We start from the raw sequence: 18,402 nt of genomic DNA, 5'->3' as shown, positions 1-18,402 counted from the left end.
CTGCAACGTCACCACAGACATTCCTTCATTTATATTTACAAACTACACCTTTTAAAGCAACACAACCTTCTCCAGTCTATCTTGCGTATAGCTTTATATTTGATGCGTTTTCATAAGCACAAGCGACTTATACTTTTAATTAAAGGTTCTATCAGTCACTGTGGCCTGGAGATAGCAGGACACTGTAATTAAAATTCCACCACTCTTCATTAGTTGCACAAAAGGCTTTTAAACGAATGTTGAAAGCTTCCAAAACCCACTGTTGAACACGGGGGTTGTTCTCGTGTGAGCGTGCAAAGAAATCTAAGATGAGCTGGGGGTCGGTTGTCAGTCTTGGTATGAAGCGTTTGACTTTAGGATGTTTGGTTTTATTTCATACTTGCTTTTTGTCTTCTCTCTTGCAAATCACTGTAATTGTTCAGGGGGAGTCTAGCTATAGAAATTAATATAATATTTAGTTTTTATTCCACTTCCATGGAGTCCGCATTGTTTATAATGGAATTCACTTGGTTGCAGAATGTAACTTTGCTTCTAGATGCTACTAAATCCTATGCAAACTTAAGTTAAATCATATTGTAGTCACAGTGCCTATCATCCAGCCTCATTCTCCTCACTGAACAGATGAACCCTCTCCATTCTCTCCATTTAATATTATAGTCCACTCTTTTTTTTCCCCCCGCATTTGAACATGTTGTGTGTCCTCTTTAACCTCCTCAAATGTCCCTCATGTGTCGTCCCTGCATCAGTGGGAGAAGCTACAGATGACGGCGAGCGAGAGGAGAAAGATCATGTGCTCGGTCACCTTCCACGTCATCGCCATCACGTGCGTGGTGTGGTCGCTCTACGTCCTCATCGACAGAACGGCAGACGAGATCAGACAAGGTCAGCGGCGCAGACTCGGACACAAACACACAAAGGAATTAGCGCGGGGACGGCGTCTGCTCGTTCAGTGTGATATTAATCCATTATCCTTAACCCTCCGACGTTTCCGCGTCATTCGTACACAGTATTTCAAGTCTCAAGTGTGAACAGTGTGCTTTGTTCCCTCCTGATGAGTGACCTCGAAGTCACAGCTGAGAGCAAACGCACGTGTCGACGAGTTTTTGTCCGTGTTTGTTCATATAACTTTTACGGAGTCGATAAAAGTGAAGGTTAAGAGATAAAAGAGAGGAAGGAAGGAGAATAAAAGATAGCGCCTCACTTTTATCTTCCTCAGATCCCGTTTTAGAAGTTATAATTACAAAACAAGTCAATTGATTGTTTGGTATCTGAGAAAGAGGGGGTAGACCAGGTTTCCTGCAGGTGCAGTGAACTCAAGTGAATGGCTTTGTGATTCATTGGTGTTCAAGGAAAGGATTTCAGCTGGAAAAGAATGAAAATGTTCCCCTCTATGATTGAGTCTTGGACCTGGCAGCGCTGGAGTTACTTAAACCAGTTTGGTGCACAAACCTGGACACACCAGCTTAATGCAGCGTTTGTCAATGCATGTTTTAGATGTTTCCCTTGCTCCAACACACCTGATTAAAATGAATGGGTTGTTTATCAGCTGGCTGTGTGACTCAGGTGTGGGAAACATCTAAATCATGCAGGGCAGTGGTTCCCCAGGACCAGGATTGAGAAAACCCTGGCTTTAATGAATACAATCAAAACAAAACATCTCCTTATTTCATTTTCTATCAAAGGCTTAACTTTACTTTCCACGTCCGTGTGAGCACAGAGCCCCGCTAATGTTTGCTTATTGTAAATTTTAAGCGTCCATATGGCCTCTCTTACCGCCCCCTAGGGGCCGCACTACGTCTTACAACCATCCTAGCCAAAGTGTCCGGAGCTCTGAGTGACGGATAGATTGACTCCATCATCCTCAGAGATGAGCGGCTGTAACATCTGCTGCTGCCGCTCACCTCTTATCAAAATGTGCTGATTCTGAGACGCTGTGCAGATGGAAGATCAGGCTGTGCCTGTTCCAGCCCAACCTGATGATTTAGACTTGTTGGCGCCCCTGAGGAAAAGAGTTCAATCACCATGGTGACGCCAGATACCAAATCACACCAAAAAAAACACAATTATGTCTAGTTTCTTTACATTCTTCTTGACATTTTGCTTGAATATAAACCTTGGAATATGTATTATTTATACATCCTTTGTTTGACTTGTAAAGCAGATTGAATGTTTATGATTGCATGATTGAACTGTGATTGTTTTCCACTAAAATGTCATTTTTCGATCAGGCTACATCCATGCTACTCTGTTTTCATTGAGAAAGGCACGCAGACAGTCTGCTCCGGCTACATTCCTGTCAGCCTGTCTTATTACCTCAGCGTTTTAGAGCCACCGACGCTTTCAAGTGGCTCCGTTTTCAAGGTGAAAACCTCATGGATTCATTTTAGTCCCAGACGGACAATGACAGAGACCTTTGGAGGCGATGGAGCAGTTACTTGCGACTAATAACAGTAATCCTTGTCCTTATATTTGCTTTTTGTTAGCGACACTCTCTGAAACGGCGGAGAGAATCTACGTCTAAGTATGTACATGCTGTTTACATGAATGGTCATGTGATAAACGTGTCTGAAAACGCGTATTTTCGAATGAAAACGTAGTATTGTGGATGTGGCCTCAGTCTGTTTGCTTGTCCTTGGTAATACATGATACTTACACTCTCTTCACTCATGCAGCCGGAAGAATCCCAGGTAAACTTTTCAAGTTTAACCTATTGGCTTTTGAAATTGTGTCTCTCCCCCGTCCCCCGTCCCCCGTCAGCGTGTCTCTGTCAGCTGTCCCCACTTCTTTTCCAACTGCACTTTTTTTACACCTTTGTCTTTTCCTTTTTTTCTGCCATGATGTCAGCATAAAAAGCTAACTATACCCTAAAAGATGAGTTATATACGCACCACTGCAACAAGTGTTTGGATGGAGGAACACACTGAATATACAGTGTGTACACACATAAATATGTAAATATGTATATATATGTATATATATATATATATATATATATATATGTATGTATATATATATATATATATATATATATATATATAAATATATGTATATATAAAAATAGGAAACCGGTGCACTGGTCCAGATGACTGCTCTCTGAGTCTGTTCCCCAGAGCCAGGTCAGGAAAGAGGGCAGTAAAGAAATTCAGAGGAAAGAATCACCTCACATTTTGAATTCATTTCCAGACTGTCAAAGCCACGACTTCTCTTCTCACACAACAGAAGACACGATAGCTCATCAAAAATTATTTTAAGCGCCTCAAACTGCACCGTGGTTGCATCCATTTAGTTTGAATCCCATTAAATTTGGCTTTTTTTTGTACATTTTGCACTCGGCTGTCGACGCCTCCTTCATTTTTAAACTATAAACGACAGATGGGGTCGCAGGCCAGCTGTGGATTTTCAAAGAGTTCTGTACATGAATTCAATTCTGCCTCTGAGTTGTTGTTTTTTTTAGTTTTGGATGATGCTGCGGCTTGTAACGAAAATGTTTCCATGTTCTTACACATGCTAATTTCCCCTGTTTGCTTAGAACCCTACATTTCAGGGGTTAGCAATTTGCACAAAATGCTGCAACTGCCTCGGGGACCAGAGACTTGTTTTTGCACAGTTAAGCAAATTAACGATAATTCACACTGTACATATTAACCGCTAACCACTTCTTAACGTTTGCTGTGGAGATTTTAGCTGAGGTGTTGTTTCCACACGTCTCAGGCAGTCAGCTGTGATTTATTTGACAACGACAACTGGAGAGATACCAGGGAATGAAAGGAGGGAGATAAACATGCAACATTCATCCCATCTGGTTTTGTTAATGTCTCTGTGCTTCTTTTTTGTGAGTGTGTGATACGGATAAAATCCTCTGTATATTATTCCCTGGGTGATCCTTTAAAAAAAACATGTCTACATCTACAAACTAATTACATTGATATAAAAAAAAAACATTATTGATATAATGATATTAAATCAAAGACGTCAGACATAGCCGAAATGCTAACACCATATAAATAGGGATAGCTTTTAACGCTAGGGTTGATTTCTGGAAAAAATTTAATAAGTGTGATGGAACATAAACAGGACACTCTTATGCCAGGATAAAAATAGAACATAAGCAGCTGCTACAGCTTGTTTTGAAATTGTGATTTTATTTTGAAAATGATGAATCTTTCAGCCTCAATAATAAACACTGATTTATGGTTCCCTATCGAATAAACCATAAATAATGAATTCATTTATCCTCATGCTATCGTGCCAGCTTACAGCCTGACTGTAGTGCACAGCTTTTACCAAAAAAACAAACAAATAAATGTAGAAATGCAACGATTAAGAGTCTTGCAGGTTTGTTGTCTGTTTGTCCTGCATACAGCGTAGTACTGTGCAAAAGTCTTATAGCATCACTAGATTTGTGGTTTTATGACTACTTCTAATTATTTTTTAATCTCTGTATTAAAGCACAACCAGAAAAAAGAGTAAATACTGTGTGTGTGCATTATTAAATACAATTATTTTCCAGGATAAATTGCTTTTATGGACTAAAGTGTCCAGTAATTACTTTGACCTCCCATTACTTTCAGACAAAAGCAGGATTCTGAACCTTTGTCTTAATATGTCATGTCAGAATTGTTCCACCTGCTGATATATAAGACCGACTTTCAATGCCACAGATCACAGAGTTTAAAAGTTACAGTGGTGACCTGAGACGTTTGCACAGTGCTGTACATGTGCGCTGCATTGTTTGATTCTTCCCCTGCTCACATTAAAGTATATTATACTTCAAGTCTGTACAATGACTGGCTGAGTTCAAACTGGCAGCAGCAGCTTATTGAGCCATTCTTTTCTCTCCTTTTGTGTTCTTCACTTGTGTGAACTATTGAACTCAGACTATACACACATGTAACCCTTTAACACCTAAGCCTCTTTTAACCATAAAAGGGCCAGAAAATGTGCTTTCACTCCTTTTTTCCAGAATAACTTTCAGTTATTTACAATTTACTGCATGTTAAAGTTGTGTATTCATTTAAAATGGAGAAAAAACTATAAGGTTTTATTGAGGAAAAAACACTGTTGTACATACATTTGAAATTTGAACAGTATAAAACATATTTTATCAAAACATTAATTTGAGTCTTTGTCTCCATGTCAAAAAACTAAATGGAAACTATGTACAGGTGTGTTTCCAATGTCTTTTTTCTGGTGACAAAGACAAATTTGCCGACTTCCTGCAACAGCACGAGTGACGTGCAAATTCTCAGCTTTTAGAAACCGTCGTGTAATTACGGTGATGCAAACGCTCGGTGTTAAAGGGTTCATTTAGTTTATTTTTGTTGTTTTGGAGTCTGCTCACTGTTTGACTCGTGCACTTGCGTCCTCTGTGTTTGCTCTCTGTTGCTCAGGGATCCTGGAGTGGCCGTTCTGGACCAAGTTGGTGGTGGTGGCCATCGGCTTCACGGGCGGACTGGTGTTCATGTACGTCCAGTGCAAAGTCTACATACATCTATGGAGGCGACTGAAGGCCTACAACAGAGTCATATACGTCCAGAACCGGCCGGAGACGTGTAAAAAGCTGGCGCTGGAGAAGCCGCCGCTCATGGAGCCGAGTCTGGAGAGCAAGGAGGCTCTGGCCCCCACCCAGTCGGACACAAACTCCTCCCAGTACACAGAGACAGAGGACTACAGTATGGAGGTGCTCCATGTCTGACCACACGGTCCACGCCGGTGGTTGTCATGCGACGCTCACAAACAGGTTCAAGGGACGATGAGACACTGATCCCAGACTGATCCACTGTCCACTTCTGCTCATCTTGTGTCCCCACAGTTCCATCCACAGAGTCAGACGGACCACGACTCTCTTCTTCTTACCCATTATCCCACTGATGAGACCTTGTTCCTCCTTCCTTCGTACACACTCTCTTTTTTCCCCAGAAATGGACTCTACAGTTTCTACTGACTTCTGTAAATGTCTGGAGAGGCCGTGGAACACACCAGTCTGTGTACACACACACACACACACACACACACACACACACACACACACACACACACACACACACACACACACACACACACACTGGAGGAGCAGGACTGAGATAAATGGACTCATAAGTGGCTCCAAAGGTTTACACATATCTGATGTGTGGTTTCGTTTGCTTGTGGGTTCGTTAGATTTGTTTGTTTTTACCTCCCGTGAGTCTTGGGCGAACCCTTCGTGGATCAGTATGTAGCGCCGCACATCAGATCTCTGGAACATTCCAGCCACTGCCATCTCTGTCGCTGTGGTCCATCAACGTCTGCGCTGGTCTGGATCCGACCAGTTTTATTAACGCGGACATGCATCAAAGCACTTTTATTTTTTTAGCTTCCTTTCTTTAGCTCCTCTTTTTTTTTTTTTTTTGGTCATTAATATAAATGAAGTCTTGTATGTTGTTGTACATGGAGGAGAGCACACGTAAACAAGCTTGGGAATGTTTCATTTCCTGTTTTATTTGACATTTAATTTCTTTGTACGCAACTATACACGTATGAAAAACCCTCCCGTGGATGACAAAAAAGGAATTAGGGTTGAAAAATGGAAAGAAAAAAGGCGTTGACTCTCTTACTGTGCAAGGCAGTGCATTAACAGACCCTAAATACTCCGAAAAATAAACCACTAGCAGACAGACAACTGCCTAAAAATAAGCTTTACACCAATTTTTGCTCTACAGGTCAGGACCCACACACTCCTAATCCATCTTTCCATCCAGTTTATGTCCAATGTGACATTTAGGATCATTATTTCCAGGATTTGAGATGAGCGGAAGTCTCAGTTTGTGTGGAAAGTGTCTTGTTAGACTCTCACACATGGTGGTGGATCTCTGTTTTAGTATTCATCAGCAGACAGCCAACTTGTTCCTGCTCATTTGATTGAGTGTTTCTCTCACATCGCGTCTTATGTGGATCAAATGAGACAAGTTGGTTCTGGCACCTTTTTTTTTAAAAAAAGAACAATAATAATAATAATAATAATAATTCCTCTGCAGAAGCACAGCTGTAAGTGACACTGTTTCCGAAAGCAGTTTTCACATTCGTCGACAAAATAACATCATTTACTTTGCAATAAAAACTAATTAAAAGAACATGTTTGGCACCTGTGACAGATGCAACAATGCAACAGTAATCCTCATCACTCAGTGGTGAGCTCACTGCACTGCCACCTGCTGGTCATTTTTAAGTCACGTTGGAGGATTCAATGCCAGGGCTCACGTTGAGCCTCAGAGCCATTCCAGCAACACACACACACACACACACACACTTTTTAATAAAACAAAACTGTCTTTGATACCGTCTGTGAACGTCCATGTTCAAAACACACACCTGATGATGACTGCTCGGCAGCAGCAGCAATAAACAAAAATCCGAGCTTTTTCTTTCTTTCTCTCTCTGGCATCAGTGCATCCTGTACTTGTGAATATGCCCCCATGCTGACGTGAGATCTGGAGTCTAATACAATATTAACAGATAATAATTAAATACGAGCCAAGGGAGTTGTCGTGTGTCAAGCTGAATTAAGATGTTGTAATGAGATGCGTTCTCTCAAACTTCATAAACTCCCACGTGGCTCAGTGCAATTAGACAGATTAAAAAAATAAATAAAAGTGCAATTACCCCCTTTTTTTCCTTGTTGTTCTATTCTATAGTTATGTGCTGGTGTTTAATGTCCAGGGAGTCCTCTGGGTATAATAAGTTTATTTCTTCACATTTTTTTTTTGTGTTGTATTTATTTTTAAAAGAAAACAGAGTAAAAATAAAAATAGTTTATTTGTAATTTTATGCAAATTACACTTATCCCCAGGCATACACACACTGGTAATTTACGTCCACTCTTTGTTTTGCAAGGTTGTCATTTTGATATATGTGTTGTAAAAAGTTTACGGTGTGTTTACGCTCTCTCGCTCTCTCCCTTTATGCTTTTTAAATTGCTTGTTGAATGCAGAGTACGACACAGCATCACATTTGAGAGATATGTCGCACGTTTTTTTTTCTCCCCACCTAAAAAAAATGACACTGAGTATTTAAACAAATGGAGGGTGAACCCTGGACTGTATATTGTGCTTCTGTTTTTTTTTTACTTTCTACTCATAGGAGCTGGCTCCTGTCGTCAAGTCTAACGTTTTGATGTCATTGTGAGGAACACTGAGCATCATCGGGGGCTTCAACAAGCAGACATATTCATCTCGTTCCTTTCTTCTTACTTTCCCCCTTGAGCTGATTTCTTCATTTTTGCAACACCGCTGAGCGCAATTCAAAGCGAGAAAGCTTTTTGATTCTGGATTTTTGTGTGTGTCTTAAATCTTGTTATGTCTGGGACTCGTGTAACTTGCATAAAAGCTACATTTTGTTTACTACTGAGTGGACTTGAACATATATGACTGTTCCCCACCCGTCTTATATTATCATTCCACGAGTTTTTGTCTGTGAATTTACTTTGAAATAGTAACTGTAAAGGATTTTTTGGTAAAAAGTAAATTCCGTTTTTAAACGAAATGTTGATGTTTTTCTGTTGGATTTCCCATGTTTGATCAAAGTATGTAGAGTTAAAAAGAACAACCAAATAAAAATTAAGTTGCTTTTAATGCCCTGTCTGTTTTTCTGCAAGATGTACAAGAATTTAATATAAGAAGAATATAAGAATATGAAGAATATATGCATTTAAATACACAGACACGTTCAAATCACATGCTGATTCCAGCATATTTGCACGACATTGTGTTATCTGTAAATATAGAAATCATGATAATCTCAGCGAGTGTACAAGTTTTATTTCCTCACACGGCGACACTGTTAGGGATCTTGTCGGGCGACATGTTGTAGTACGGCAGCTTCTTTCCCTCGTTCCTCCTCTTGATGGAGCTGGTGATCTCTGCCAGCTTCTTCCTGAACTTCTCCATCGCCGCCTTCACTGGCTTCTCAATGAAGTGCTCGTCGGGATACATGCCCAGATACAGCTGCAGAGACAGGGACACAGAGAGAGACACACACGGGTCATACTGGCCTGAGGCACAGTGCAGGGAAGCAGAGGGAACTTCACACGTGATCCAGACTGCCTCTGTCAGTCACATACCTCGTTCTCCTGGTACTGGCTCAGGGCCCAAACGGCACCCAGGTGCCAGCTGGAGCGTCCGCGGTCAGGGAGGCTCTCGATGATCAGGTTCACGTCTGCCAGGCCCTTCTTGTTGGGCGGCGGCTTCCGCATGGTAGACGGCGCATTAGGGATCCAAGAACACCAGTCGTACTGAAAAGAGACAACAATGTGCATGCAGTAATGACACTTGCTCACATACTGTACTAAAACAAACACAGGTTTCTCTGCTCATTTCTCATTCTAATCCACAACATTGACGTCACAATTGTGGTGACATAAAAGATACACAAATATAGTATAGTTGTAGATCTAAAATTTAGTCTAAATTGCTCATGTCATTTCCTTGGTGGATCTTTTCTCCTATCATATTACCATATTATTCTCCACCACAGGCGGCTCGGCCTCCTATTTCGGGAACCAGTGGATGAAACTTGTTCAGCAGGGACACAAGAAAAAGGCCTATGTAATAAAATATGTTAATGACGTCTCAAGAATAAGTTTGTGGCCTCGTCTCGCAGCCTTTTCTCACTGGAAGTTTGTTTTGTTTTCGTGAACCACTCACTCCCTGCACCAGAGTCCAGACAGAATATCAGCAGTGATGACAAACGCATCATTTTGCCACTTAAGTCGGGAAAGCGTTTGTCTGAAATCACCCAAGCGACACAGACTTACCAAACGAGGCAGCAGTAGAGCAGCAGCTAAAAATGCTGATTGTCTCTATGAACTGTGAAGTGTAAGTGAGCTTTTAACAAAGTGTCACAAAAAATTAAATCTACAGTCGGATCAAGGTGGATAGATGTGGCTGAGTGGCTTGAGTATGTTTTTATTTTCGTGTGTCCTTGCTGTCAGCCATGTTTTTAGTAAAAGTGAACGTCCAAGTCAGTGCTGACAATTTAAGTGTACTTCAACCCGCCATAAAAAAAAAATAAAACACTGCTTATGCACTGATTATGTCAGCATTTCTCAATCCTGGTCCTGGTGACCCACTGTCCTGGATGTTTTAGATGTTTCCCTGCTCCAGCACACCTGGATTCACATGGTCAGCTCATCATCAAGCTCTGCAGAAGCCTGATAACAACCTGTTTATTGGAATCAGGTGTGCTGGAGCAGGGAAACATCTAAAACATGCAGGACAGTGGGTCACCAGGACCAGGACTGAGAAACACTGGATTATATCAAGAATCTTCATCCAGGCATACAGTAGGTAAGTAAGTGCATAAGGCAGAAAGTATTTTGAGTAAAGACAACACCCTAAATCATCATTGAATGCCTTGTTCCAGATCATTCATGACCTACCTGACCAAAGTTTACAGCTGCATGTTGCGCTGAGGCCGTGAACACGACGACTGTGAGGTACTCGGTCAGTTCGGCACGTGTTTTCAGAGACTTGGGAAACTCTGTGCATAGATTGTGGGGGAGACATTACGTGCTTAGTCTTTAAATCCTCATAAAACCGAACTTCTGTTGTGTAAAAATCTCTTTGCAAAGAGATAAATGATGGTGAAATCCAGGAAGGAAATTGAAACACTGGCTCTCACAGCCAGTGTCACCATCAGTCTCCTGTTTTCACACTTATACCACAGAACAGATGATTCTCTGCACCTATTATGAAATACTGAATGAAGTAACTTGCTTGCTTCATGAAAGAAGAACCCTCACACAGGTCGACTGTGAGCTTTGTAACGTGCACCCACCACATTGATCGAAGTCCTGCATCCCAAAGCTGCACACGTCTTTAATGAAGGCCTGGATTTCCTCGTCTTCCTGCACCGTCTCATCACTGGCGTAATAAATGTGTACAACATCGGAGACGAAACTGCCAGAGACAAAACAGGACAGCAGTCACATCGAGAGGAAATAATTACCTGTCTGTCTGTCTGTCTCTCTGTCTCTGTCTGAGGGAGTATCTTCACAATCTCTAAAAACAGTACTCCTCACCTTTTGGTGGCCTCCCATACAGTGAGTCCATCGTCTCTGAAGAAGTAAGTGGGCAGCTCCTCTTTGTTGTCCACTCCTCGGGCCTTGATCATATCAGGGAAGCACATAGACCTGAAGGTCAGAGTCTTCATGCTCTTCTGCACCAGCTGGACATGGCCACCTCCGCCTGTTGCATTTGCCTTGATGAGGAGGGAGAAGAACACCATCATAACAAAGTAATAGCCAGTCATTGTGGGTTTAAAGTAATATTTCAGGGTTATCGTTGAGCGGACCACCATGTAAGAACAGACTTCAGCCCACTTAAGCCTAAAATATTATAAGTTTAGCACTTTTCCAACTAAATGTTGTGTCACTGCTCACTTCCTGCACCAAAGTCCATAGAGAAAACCAGTGATTTTACATCGCAGCACACGGAAGCTGTGGATCCACTGCTATTACTATTACTATTACTATTACTAAATTGAAAAGTGTCATTTTATGACTTTGGTGTTTTAAACCCTTTATTCAGTTTTACCTAAGCAACACTAACCTACAAACTGAGGCAGGCGTGGACCAGCAGCGACTGTGTCCCCATGAGCTAAAATCGCTCCGTTTTCTCTACGGACTTTGGTGCGAGAGTGTGAGCAGCTAGCATACTTTAGTTTCAAGTGGAGAAATGCTGTCTAACAGTGAGATAAGGCGACAAACATCTTAGAATGGAATAAGCTGATGTTTGACAAAAGTGTATTTTCCCGTGTCACTGCTTGTGGTCATGTTTTCAGTGAGAGATAGCGACTATGTTTTCAGGCTCTCGGCAAAGGCTTGACAAAATAAATTATAAATTACTTTATGTGATGGAGCCAGTTTAAAACAGAAAAACACTTTTCTAGTATATCATTTGAGTCGAGTTCATTATTTGGCACTTGTAACACATTGTTTCTGTGAGGATTCTGCTTTGTTTTGTTTATTTTGTAGTTATGTTGTCTTTTTTCTGTGTGTGTGTGTGTGTGTGTGTGTGTGTGTGTGTCTCAGTGGGCGTGGCTGGCATCTCCTGCGGCAGCTGACCAGACACACCTGGTTCCAATGACCTCGTCAGTCTCCATATAAAAGCCTGGTCCTGCCTCCACCAGCCTGTCAGAGAGTTCTGACCTTCAGCTAGGGTAGAGCAACGTCATTGTGTTGAGTAGTTCTCTCATGTCTTTGAATATTTCTGGGGTTCTGGGTTTGTTTTATTTATTTTATCATGACTTTGTGTTCCTTATGTCCCTTCTTCATCATGTCAGCCACCACATGCTACCTTAAACTCAGCTTTCCTGATAACATTTCATGTTTTTTAACTTTTGTTTGCTGTAATTTCTGTTTCTTTACCTCGATGACTTCTCTTATTACATTTGAGCAGAAACAGCAAACCCCCCCTGCTTATCGTTGTCTTTACACATCCCTCACACTCACCTTGTCAAAGATGCCACACTCGTTGATGAGCTGATCTCTGGCCTTGGTGTTAATGGCGATGGTGAAACGAATGTGTGGAATGAGCAGCTGGAAGAAGGAGAAGCATTTAACAGCCACTAAGTGAAACAGTCAATTAAACTCAAATCCGTTTAGCCAGTCGATGAGAGGTCTACCTTATACACGGGGTGAACAGCAGGGAGCTGCCTGAACATGGCAATGGCAAACACCTCTGTCATCAGGTGTGTCCTGAGCAGGTGTGTGATGGTCTGGTGGTGCTGGAAATCAGCAGAGCGGACCCAGATCTTAGCCAGCAGCCAGTCATTCTGACCATCAGTGGGCAGGAAGATTGGGGTGTCTTCACCTGGAGTTTGCCCAAGCTGGGAAAAAGAAAAATGGATTTAATTTAAGTGGGAAAGGCAAAATAAGTACTTTTTTGGCTGTGCATTACTGTACCTGTATGGCTATGGGTAGGACCTTGTTGCGAGCGTTCTTGTAGAGCAGACAAATGGGAGCAGCCACGTACTGCAGCGTGCACGGGTCTGTGGTGTTGGCACTGATGCCGTCTAACACCTCATAGTCCGCTATGAAGATGTTTCCTGCCTGTGGGGGCCACAAACCTTTATTATACACATAATACTATATTTTTGCACTTTTTGTGCTTCACAGGGTGACTATGCCTTGCAAATGAGCCATAATATAAAATGTATAGTCAATAAAATACCTTAAACAAACAAAAAGACCATATAGAGGACAATATAAAAAGAGAAAAACAGAAATTGCACTTATTCCACACATACAGGGAAATATTACACATTATTACTACTGTGAGGTAACAGTAAAATACAGTATTTACATGATATTAATATACTGTATGACATTATTAAAGTTACAAACAACCACACATAAACGTCTTTACCTCGATTTCCTGCTCCAGAGTCAGTTCCCTCTCCAGGCTGACGGCGACCATGTCATGAGTGACGGGAAACTTGTCGGGAAGTTTGGTGCATTTTCGGATCACTACTGGGTTACAGCCGTTCAGAAACTGGTATCCAAACATGAAGTCCTCTTTCCAGTGTTTCATCACGTACTCTAGATAACAAATACGATAAAACGAATTAAAACATAATATCATCCCACATAATATAGGAGGAATATAAGAGACTGACCTGAGATTGTGTTTTTGATTCTCACAAAGATCCTCTCAAAGTCGACAAAGTCAGTCCAGGACGACTGGAACATGTGCATGAACTGGTTCACACACAAATTCTCTATTCTGCAAATCATCATATGTCACAAATTACATAAAACAAAAGAGGCTAAAGTGTAAAGACATCATTTGCATCTTTGTCTAATATCTCAATTAAATACTTTTATTCTGGAAAATATTGTACCATAATGTGTATATATCTGTGTACATGTGTACAGGAAGCAGCAATACATGCAAATGTTCTGCCCGACACTAGTTTTTTTCCCACTTCCCCATTTCATAAATCAGTCATCATCATGTCATTAACAATGACTTGTCATTTTTGCATCATGTAAAGACTTTTTGGAGAGATCATTATTATTATTATTATTATTACATCATTATATTTGGGGCCTGTTTTGCATTACAGTGCAAAGGTTTTAGCTCCCATGTCTGCAGGAAAGGACAATGCAAATGCCCCAGGTGATAAACAAACAATGACGCCTCTGTTTTTTGCCCACGTAACCCTGAGAGGAGAAAACAGAAGTATGTTTTTTTGAGCCTGAAGCTCCACATGATTTGTCCCTGGAAGAGTGCACAGCAGCTCCACTGACTCACTCTGCTGTTTCCTGAGGGGCATCTACTGTAAACAAGTTTGAGTTTTCCCTAAAAAAGAAAAACCCAGGTTGTTGTAGGGAACACTTACGCCTTAGCATAGTTCAGAACAAAATCCACTCCCTTCTCACTGTCAAACTGGATGTCCCGGGGCAAATCCTTGTGTCTGTTGGCATCGATGCTCATTGGAAAACCTGGCTGCCACTCCTTCCATCTGTAAAGGACAGCAGTGTTATCAGTGGGGACGCGTATATCATATATAATAACAATACACAATATTTTTTAATCATGATAAAAAAGCACTCGCAGTAGGTTCAATGTGGTGACTTTACATTATTAGAATAATTGGGAATGGGAATGTTGAAAATGCTGCCTAGGTTGTCAACATACTAGTGATTTATTTTGAAGTGCCACCGTGGGAGATTGGATCAGTCCAGGATCTTGTGATTTATAATGAGCTCATGACATGTTTCTCAAACTGTGGTACGTGTACCACCCTCTGGTGGTACTTGGAGCTAAATCTGAGAAACTGTTTTCACGTAGTGTGTAGAAAATGAAACAAATAACAAGAAAATGAATAATAAATATTGTTATTAAATAACGATAACAATATTTAGAGTCACCTTCACCCATCTTAATCTAATTTCACTAAACCTGTGTGTGTATATGTGAGGAATCTGAATCAATCTAAATCTGCCTCCTGTGAATAGTCTGTAGCTGACTTTGCTCTACCTATTTACAACACTGTATTTTAACATTTTAACATGATAATGGTGTTAATTCTCTCTAAGAAATAAAAACATGTATCTTAGCAACATGTTTTTGTAACTTACAATATTTTGTTATATGCCTGCAACCTACAAGAATACTTTTATTGCTGCAAAATGTTGGTCTTAAGAAGGGGATGTGCAACGTTTTCTTTCTGTTTTGTAACATTTTTGGTCAAATGAGTAACAGATCATGTGTTTCCTTGGTATTGATTTTTATTGAGTGATTGTTTTTTTGAAAGCTCACAGATATGGACCAAATGGAGGTGGATTACAGACAGAAGACCCAACATATTTACGTAAAAAAAAAACTGCAGTATATTAAAGCGTATTTTGTCAGTAATATTTTTTTGCCTTCTCCATTGATGAGCTGCATGTGGCGTGAACTTGCCTGTAGGTTTTTCTCCTCAGATCAAGCTCTTTTTGTCTGTGTTGTTTGACCAGACTGGTCTTATCATCCTGAGGCAGTCGTGCTACAAGAGACAAGACAAATCAGATCAAATAGATTTTATTTGTGTAGTATGGAAGCTGAAATAGCCACAGTCACAGCCTCAGAGATGTGTAGTCATCTGAAAGGAGGTAATAAAGAATAGGGAGAGGGGCAGCGAGTGTGAGACCATGATGCAGGATAGGTGTTCAGCAGACTAACAAATGAACCGATGTCTGTACCTTGTCCGTCCCGCAGCACCACCTCCTTGTCGTCCACCAGCCAGCGGAAGCAGGGAAACTCCACGTATTCTCCGGACGGCATCTTGACAGTGATGTACTTGCAGTACCAGTCGTCATTCATCCAGTACTTTTTCTTCTCAATCTTCACCAGCACAATCTCACCGAGCTCCTCTTCAACTCTCACATCATACGTGTCCACCTGCAGTTTAGCCAACCGATAAATACAGTGGAGTCATCCACTGAACCATTTATCTTGTCATATGGTGTAAAAGTGATGGAATATTATCGTAACACAATGTTATTTCTAATGCAAATTCAACTTCAGATGGATATAGCATCTGTTTATAGTGTGTAATATTAATAATAATACATATAATATTACAGTAATGCCATTTTATTTCCAAAGTAATACCCAGGTAAATTGACCATCAGTATAATACTTCACATGAATTAAAATGGATAATTTACATTTTATGAAGTTAACAATAATAATAAAGCACTTTACATGCAATGTTATTGCCAAGTTATTACTTTGTGATTACTGTAGAAATAAGACAGTATTACCATAATATTACAACCATATTTCAGAAAATATTACCATACTGTTGTCATAATATTGCAATATTGTCACCGTGTTACCTTCTAGAGGTGAAACACAATGTATCTTGTAATTGTTTACATTTGTTTTAATTTACGTACAGTGTGTTCAATAAAGAGAAAGTTAGAGAAGCTAAAACTATGTTTTTGCGATGTTGTTACTTACAATTCAGCTCATTTTACCCTTTTTTAACCACTCTGTTTTCCATTAAGTATATTCAATTCAATTAGAATTTATTTGTGAGTGCAGGTGATGATGATGCTCATCCTTCGTCCTCAGCAGTGTCACCATCACTTACCGCCCCTCTCTCAAAGTCGTTGTACAGAGCTTTGTCCAGCAGTGTCCTCTCGCTGCATTGTTCCGTACCCACCAGTGTGATGTAGACGTAGTCATCTGTCCCCGCGAACCACTGGTTCCCCGTGGCAATGGTCACTGTGTAACGAGGCATGGTGGACTCTCCCCGCCAAAAAAAGTAAATAACCACGTAAAAGGTTCAGACCAAAGTTTTTCAGCTGAGGCCAGTTTCCCTTCTCTTCCTGTATTTCACCAACTACACAGAGAACAGAGAATTTAATGTGTAACCAGACTGAGGAGGGAGGTGCACTCTCTTTCATCCTTTAGTGAAGTGGGCGGGGGTTTTTTTTGTTTCTTTCTAAATGAGGTCAGAATACAATACAGCACTCACTCCTATGGTGTGTGTTAACAGAGCACAGACATAAACATGGAGAGGTGATATCAGATTAATGTTGTTTGTCTGAAAACACAAGGAAATTAAGAAATAGACACACTATTGTATACTATATAAAAAGTCTGTTTCACTGATAATAAAAGGCATGAAGGACCATGTGAGTGTACTTTTTTTTTATGTTTAGATCTTATTTACAAGTCAAATCACAGTCCGCCATCAAACAACAACAAACAGCTAGTGTGTTCCCGTATCAGTGAAAATGCAAATACATCCTAGAGATTAACGTGGGCCTGTACACGTTATTTATGTTTCCAGTTTTTTTCCCACCTGGTTATTATTATTTATTATTTACTGTATTTATGCTCAGTTAAAAGTAAAACTACTTTGACTAAGAGATTAGGACTCCACATGTCGTATATGTCTAGAGGATTAAAGATTGCACATCGTATTGAATTTTTAAGTGGGATGAAAAGGGTCTAATAATGTTTGGACGATTATTTGAAGAAGGAGAACAACTTATTTTCCAATACCTACAACTGAGGCACTATCGAGATATATATATGTAAAAGATAGCAGAAAGTATGTACAAGAGGTTTATTTTACATACTTTATACATGTATATACAAGATACTACAATAAGGATTAACAGAAAATAGCTTGGTAATCAAGAAAAAGTGGGAACAAGAGATCAAAGTTATAATTCTGGAATTTGAGTGGAAAACTAAGACGAGATACTTTAAAAACATGTAGTGTCAAATGCAGTAAGGCCTCAAGGTTGGTTGTATTTATATCTTTGTCAGTATTTGCATTTCACCCATTCACTCACACATACAGCACATCTTTCATACCCATTCACACGTACGCTGCTGGCACAGACATCAGGAGCAACTTGAGTGTAAGTGACATCGCCATGTAAACGAGCTGAGCCGGGGATCAAACTCACTGCGTCCACTGAGCCACCACCTGTGGGCCTCGTAGGAGATCATACACATACAGCATCTTCTGCAGTTGTCCAAAATGATTAAAGTGCTGGCAAGATATTCAAAATGATTAACGTTTGGATATAGAGCTGCATTTAAAACCATTCTGTTTTATACTGGGAATTTTACCAGTGGACATAGAAGATAATATGAGATGATTTACTTTTAAGAATCCTTATTTTCCTGGCTGAGGCTGCAGAACCTCACAATAACTCAGTGGAAGGAGGAGGAGGAACGTTACACCTAAAGACAGAGATGTTCACTATGGTCTGTTAGATGCATGATGACAGGGTTTGTTCACGACTCCAGCCGAGATAATCACAACATGATGTTTATGTTTTATCAGGCTGTGCTGAGAGTAGGGCTGCAGCTAATGATTATTTTTATAATCTCGATGAATCGAGTACTTGTTTGG

The 18,402-nt window shown here is 40.5% G+C and overlaps 2 protein-coding genes across 6 annotated transcripts in view; one reads left to right on the top strand and one right to left on the bottom strand.

Annotated features, from left to right (window-relative positions):
• The window catches only part of march8 (membrane-associated ring finger (C3HC4) 8), an 85,243-nt gene extending 77,606 nt beyond the window's left edge, over positions 1-7,637 (top strand). For 3 of the 5 annotated variants that reach the window (XM_044045142.1, XM_044045143.1, XM_044045145.1), the window contains 3 exons: positions 747-882; positions 2,673-2,687; positions 5,391-7,637. In XM_044045142.1, the coding sequence (XP_043901077.1) occupies positions 747-882; positions 2,673-2,687; positions 5,391-5,695 (456 nt within the window). In that variant the 3' untranslated portion in view covers positions 5,696-7,637. The remainder of the gene's footprint in view (positions 1-746; positions 883-2,672; positions 2,688-5,390) is intronic. The other 2 variants (XM_044045144.1, XM_044045147.1) reach the window with 1 other exon arrangement.
• A 948-nt stretch (positions 7,638-8,585) lies between these two features.
• alox5a (arachidonate 5-lipoxygenase a) lies at positions 8,586-16,779 on the bottom strand. The gene is made up of 14 exons (XM_044045141.1): positions 16,618-16,779; positions 15,722-15,920; positions 15,444-15,525; positions 14,377-14,499; positions 13,651-13,757; positions 13,401-13,573; positions 12,938-13,084; positions 12,658-12,861; positions 12,485-12,571; positions 11,054-11,232; positions 10,810-10,931; positions 10,412-10,512; positions 9,095-9,265; positions 8,586-8,978 (listed from the first exon to the last, which is right to left on the bottom strand). The coding sequence occupies exons 1-14, from the start codon at positions 16,765-16,767 to the stop codon at positions 8,799-8,801; spliced, it is 2,025 nt and encodes a 674-aa protein (XP_043901076.1). The 5' UTR covers positions 16,768-16,779; the 3' UTR covers positions 8,586-8,798.
• Positions 16,780-18,402: the final 1,623 nt, after the last annotated feature.

The sequence above is a fragment of the Solea senegalensis genome, linkage group LG15 (assembly GCF_019176455.1).
Source record: "Solea senegalensis isolate Sse05_10M linkage group LG15, IFAPA_SoseM_1, whole genome shotgun sequence".
Taxonomy (NCBI): domain Eukaryota; kingdom Metazoa; phylum Chordata; class Actinopteri; order Pleuronectiformes; family Soleidae; genus Solea; species Solea senegalensis.
This window is presented reverse-complemented; position numbering and strand designations above follow the sequence as displayed.

Excerpts from the sequence above, each read along its gene's own strand:
- alox5a (XM_044045141.1), bottom strand. The coding sequence starts at position 16,767 with ATGCCTCGTTACACAGTGACCATTGCCACGGGGAACCAGTGGTTCGCG. Across the intron at positions 12,862-12,937 it reads TCCTACCCATAGCCATACAG|CTTGGGCAAACTCCAGGTGA; the intron begins GTACAGTAATGC and ends TCTTTTTCCCAG. Across the intron at positions 10,932-11,053 it reads GTATGGGAGGCCACCAAAAG|TTTCGTCTCCGATGTTGTAC; the intron begins GTGAGGAGTACT and ends TGTCTCTGGCAG.